The sequence below is a fragment of the Nesoenas mayeri genome (assembly GCF_963082525.1).
Source record: "Nesoenas mayeri genome assembly, chromosome: 12".
Taxonomy (NCBI): domain Eukaryota; kingdom Metazoa; phylum Chordata; class Aves; order Columbiformes; family Columbidae; genus Nesoenas; species Nesoenas mayeri.
The window spans coordinates 202,345-207,967 of NC_137547.1; the positions used below are offsets into that span (position 1 = coordinate 202,345).

The 5,623-nt window shown below is 53.4% G+C and overlaps 1 protein-coding gene across 1 annotated transcript; it reads left to right on the forward strand.

Annotated features, from left to right (window-relative positions):
- Nucleotides 1-4,344: 4,344 nt before the first annotated feature.
- On the forward strand, nt 4,345-5,277 carry LOC308044967 (olfactory receptor 14C36-like; the record flags this gene model as incomplete). The annotated part of the gene is made up of 1 exon (XM_080351959.1): nt 4,345-5,277. The coding sequence occupies one exon, from the start codon at nt 4,345-4,347 to the stop codon at nt 5,275-5,277; it is 933 nt and encodes a 310-aa protein (XP_080208085.1).
- Nucleotides 5,278-5,623: the final 346 nt, after the last annotated feature.

Genomic DNA, 5,623 nt, shown 5'->3' on the forward strand with positions numbered 1-5,623 from the left:
TTATTTATTATCATTATTATATTATATTTGTTGCAGCTGTTGCAGCTATTGTTACTGTTGTAGCTATTGTAGTTATTGTAGCTACTGTAGCTATTGTTGCTATTGTTGCTCTTGTTATTGTTTTGCCTTTCTGTGTCATTAAACTGTCTTCATTTTAACCCAAGATGTTTCTTTCTTTCCTGATTCCCTCTCCCATCCCACTGGGCTGGAGGGAGGAAGAGAAGGGCTGTGTGTGATGTTCAGCTGCCCGCTGGGTTACACAAAACAGTCCTGGTCAAAGGAGTGATCATGCAGGTGTCCCAGAGGAAGAGGTGAACCTGAGGAGGGCACAGGGTAACAAGGGCCCTTCAATGCCAGGACAGGCTGTGAGGAGCCAGGATGCCAAAAGATGTCAGACTGGAGAATGTTTCAGGACACCATCTTGGTTCAGCCCTCCCCTGCCCTTTGTGCCATGAGAGACACCCCATGGTCCTGCCCAGCCTTGTCCTGGGCTCCTGAGCCAGCTGGGAAGATGGAAAGGGCTCAGCAGCAGTGATCCTCCTCCAGCTGGGTCTGTTTCCCAGCCCAACCAGCGTGGCCAGAGCAGAGTCACCCATGGCCCCAGGGCACCACAGCCCCTCGCTCTGCAGAGCAGCATGGCCAGCTCAGGGCCCTGTGGGGAGCACAGGGAGGGAACCAGGACCAGCCGGCCAGGCCAGGCTGGACACCCTCACCTGGGGAAAGGGATGTCCCTGGAGAAGAGCAAGGCAGCATTTCTGTGCCTGCAGGGAGGAATCCAGGAGCAAGAGAAACCCCTTTCTGCAGACACTCATTGGGGTCAGGCTGCTCTGTTGCTGGAGCAGGACTCTTGTTCTGGTCTGAGGAGAGGGGCTGGCACTGATGGACACAGGTCATCTGTGGTGGGGATCTGCTGGAGCTGAATCTGCTTTTCCTGTCTGTCCACACCTCCTCAGGAGACACTCTGCGTCGGTATCCATGGGGGAATTCTTCTATCACATGTTCAAAGTGCTCACTGCTCAAACAGTGTCATCCTGACCAACTTCTCTGTCATCCTCACTCACACAAGATAAATCAACCTGTTGCCCATGTCATTGAGCAGCTCCATAGATTTGAGCTGATCCTTCACACAGGGGGATCCCTCTGTCCTCACTTTCCCTGGGACTCTCTCCAGCAGACCCTGTGTCCTTCAGCTGAAACACCACAGCTCAGCAAGCTGCCCCACCTCACCTCATACAATCCAAAACTGTCACAGTGTTTGACAAGACATGGGGCTCCTCCTGGCAGTGGATGTTCAGAAGCTTGTTCAGTGCTACACCACCTGGGTTTCCACCATCCAGAGGGACACAGATTGCCTCTGTGATACCCCTCTTGTAGAGCCAGACCTAATGAACAGCATTTTAAACAATACCTCAGACTCTGAGTGCATTTCCTTCTGGGATCATACCAGACCAGCATCAACTGGGGAAAAACACTCTCCCAGCACTCTTGGATGCAAACCCTCTGGTCCCAAGGGCTGGTAAGGCTGCAGTTTGCTCATGAAACCCCTGGCTTGATCCCCATCCACCACAGTTGTTGCCCTCCAGAGTTCTGCCTGGAAGCACAAAGGCCTGGAAGACTGATATGCTGATATGCTTCTTTGTGTGTCTATTTTGAGAGCTCCTATACAAAGGCAAGAGGAAGGACTCCCACCTCCTGTAGGTGTGTGGCAGGGATGGCAGAGCTGAGTGTCCTTCAAGTGCTGGGAATAGAAATGCAGGAGGAAAAGCCTCCACCGACACAGCTGAATCCCTTCCTTCAGCACGGGTAACGAAGATCCCTCCCTGTCACTTTCTGGGTGTCCTGACTAATAATAAGACAAAAAATTAAAAAAGATGATAATTAGAGGTAACTTTGCCTCTGAGAGGGAAAATACACTGTTGGAAATAAGTGTTTCTGCCCAGCATAAGGAGGGAACATCAGTGATGACTTGAGCCTGTTTCACAGCAGGTGCCCCAGGGACACCTGGAGGAGCCCAGAGGGGACAGAGAAAGGGACATCATGGGCTGCTCCTGGCCTGCTGAGCTGGGCTGGGCTCCTGGGACACAGGGAGCTCATGGCAGCGGCAGCGCTGCAGAGAGACAGCTCTGCCCAGGAGCAGCTCCTCTGCACACGCAGCAGGGCTGAGGGCTCTGCCTGCAGCACCGAGGGCACAGGAGACAGGCACAGAGAGGGGAAAGACAACATGGGGTGGAGGATGCTGAGAGGTCACTGGGAGAGAAATCTTCACAGCCCTGAGAAGAGTAAGTCTCTGGCTACAGCCCAATTCAACTACAGTTCCTGGAGAGATGCTAAAGCTGGAACATTCCACAAGCTGTGGCATCTGTCAGGAGGGACGTTGCAGTTTCTCTAGTGCAGAGAAAACATGTTATATAGAGGTGAGTTTCTCTGCTGCACCTTCTGAGGGACATTTCTAATGGGCTTTTTCAAGGAGAAGGTAAAGGAAGGGATTACAGTAAAGATAAGGAGCTTTCCCAAGTCCTTATTTTCCATTTGTTTCTCTTGGGGAATTTGAGAGGAGAAATGGAAAAGGAGCTCTCATAGTTGAACAAGTCATGGAGACCACTCAGCTGTAACTTCGTCAGTAGGTCTGATAGGAGCCTCCTGATGAGCCTTCATCCACTCCTCTGCCCATGGACAGATGCAGCATCGCCTTTGCTGGACCCAGCAGGATCACCCACCTGTCTTTGTTTTCACCCTGCAAACAGGAGGAAGATGCTCCCAGGCGGTGCCCTGCAAACAGGCAGGTGTCTGTAGGGCCAGGGTGAGCGCACAGAGTTTGGGATGGGGTCTGTGAGCGCTGACAGGGAAAAGACATGGGACAGGGAATCACCTCCCAGGAGGAAAATCTCCTGGCAGCAGGGACATGATCTGGGAAGGAGGAGACAAACCAGAGCTCTTGTGGGAGGGAGGATGTAGAAATCTCTGATTGACCCCCTGCAGGTCAGATCCCTCCTGTGAGCAGCCCCCTCGCCTGCTCTCCCACCCAGCAAAGCCTCTGCCCTCAGGGCCGGGGGCTCCAAGGCATGAAGCAGCTCCTGTGCAGCCAGAGCTGCAGTTCCTCTGCAGAGCACAGGGGCTGAGAGCAGCTGCCCGGCACTGTTGGTGTCTGGGAGGTGGCTGCACAGCTGGGGAAGGGGGACGCTGTCTGAGTGCCCGGCTGCCTCTGCCCTGGCCTCTCTCACACTCACCCTCACCGCATTTTCCTTCTTGCTCCCCTGCTCTGGGTCACTGCTGTTGGGGTCTTGTTCTTGCTGTCAGGCTCTCTGGGGATGGCAGTTTCAGCTGCAGAGTCACGGCCTGATCTTGTGGGTCCTTTCCTGCAGGTGTGTCCATGGGCACACGTGTCCCAGCTTTGCTCTGACCTGTGGGCTGTGGGCAATGCAGTCTGTGGGGCTGAATCTCCCTGAATGAAATGCCATCATTCGGACACTTGGCTATCTGTATGAGGTTTCCATCCCAGCTGCGAGCTCCCCTCTGGGATGCAAACCCATCCTATAGCATCTTTGTGTTATCTGAAAGTCTCAAGGAGAAGCACAGAAATGGTGCGACAGTCAAAATTCTGTTTGGTTTGTGAAATGAGCTACTTCTGCCCTGGGCTAAACGTGGGCTGCTGAGACCTTAGAAAGCAGTGAGATGTGTAGTGGTCTGAGGTGGATCCCTCAGCTCTCAGCAGTGTCTGGTGGCTTTTCAGGGTAACATGGGAGTGTGATCACCCTCCATCTCAGAAAGGTGCCAGCCCAGGGCAGCTGGAGCAAGACAGAGGGACAGACCAGCTCCCCTCACTCTGCACTGACCCACAGGCATCCTCTTGCCTTGCAGGACTCGCTCTGTTCTCCTTGAGTGCAGCAGAAACACTGATGGTTTCTGACATCCAAGAACATTCCCCAGGGTGAGAGGGGAGAAGGAGCTGTAAAAAACCCCAAACCTCTCAAAACGCCTTCTGCCACCTCATTTCCTTCTCCCTGGGAGTGCAGATGCTGACAGGTATTTCTGCACCAGGAGCAGCTTCATGTGACAAAGCTGAACCCCAGGACAGTCCCCTGCCCCCGTTCCCATGACCCCACTGCTGCAGAGCAGGGCTGACTCCTCAGCAGCCAGCGGGCACAGGCCCTGCTCCTCACGGCCCCTCCAGCCAGCACCACCCAGGGCTCAGACACGGAGCTGAGAGAAGGTCTGGAAAAGGACAAGGGGGTGTGGAGCAGGGGGGTGTGTGTGAGAAATGGCTTAGACTTTGCTCAGAGAAATCTCCCAAAAATTCTCACTGTCTTTTTCTTCTGTGATAGCCCCCATAGCCAAAATCAGCAAATGTCCAACAGCAGCTCCATCACCCAGTTCCTCCTCCTGCCGTTCACAGACACACGGGAGCTGCAGCTCTTGCGCTTCTGGCTCTTCCTGGGCATCTACCTGGCTGCCCTCCTGGGCAACGGCCTCATCATCACCACCATAGCCTGGGACCAGCACCTGCACACCCCCAGGTACTTCTTCCTCCTCAACCTCTCCATCATTGACCTGGGCTACATCTCAACCACTGTCCCCAAGTCCATGGCCAATTCCCTCTGGAATACCAGGGCCATCTCCTACACAGGATGTGCTGCCCAAGTGTTTCTGTTTGTCTTTTTCATTTCAGCAGAGTATTGGCTCCTCACCATCATGGCCTACGACTGCTACGTTGCCATCTGCAAACCCCTGCACTACGGGACCCTCCTGGGCAGCAGAGCTTGTGTCCACATGGCAGCAGCTGCCTGGGCCACTGGGTTTCTCCATGCTTTGCTGCACACGGCCAATACATTTTCACTACCACTCTGCAAGGGCAATGCCCTGGGCCAGTTCTTCTGTGAAATCCCCCAGATCCTCAAGCTCTCCTGCTCAGACACCTACCTCAGGGAAGTCTGGGTTCTTGTGATTTCTTTCTCAGTGGCATTCGGCTGTTTTGTGTTCATTGTAGTGTCCTATGTGCAGATCTTCAGGGCTGTGCTGAGGATCCCCTCTGAGCAGGGACGGCACAAAGCCTTATCCACCTGCCTCCCTCACCTGGCCGTGGTCTCCCTGTTTACCAGCACTATCATATTTTCCCACCTGAAGCCCCCGTCCATCTCCTCCCCATCCCTGGATCTGGTGGTGTCTGTTCTGTACTTAGTGGTGCCTCCAGCAGTGAACCCCCTCATCTACAGTGTGAGGAACAAGGAGATCAAGGATTCAGTGTGGCAACTAATGAATGGCTGTTTTATGAAGCAATAAACTGCCCATAATCTTCTGCATGGCATATGTAATGTAAATAATTTTCTCACTGAGTGGTTGTGCCCGTGTCCACTGGACACCCTAGAGAACCTGCTGCAGGTCAATCGTCATGGACCGGCCTCTCACAACCACCATTTCCAGCACTGGCTTCTCACTTCAGCTTGAAGAGGTTCTTTGTCCCTCCCTGGCAGCACAACTAATGAGTAGGTCAGATGTCCATGTTTGCATTGTGTAGACAAGATGTAAACAAACGCACAAAGTGCTTCTGAGGTGATGAACCCGAGTGAGCAGAAACGTCATCAGCTATTCTTTGGGGTTCCATGAAAGTCAGTTGGACAGACAGTGT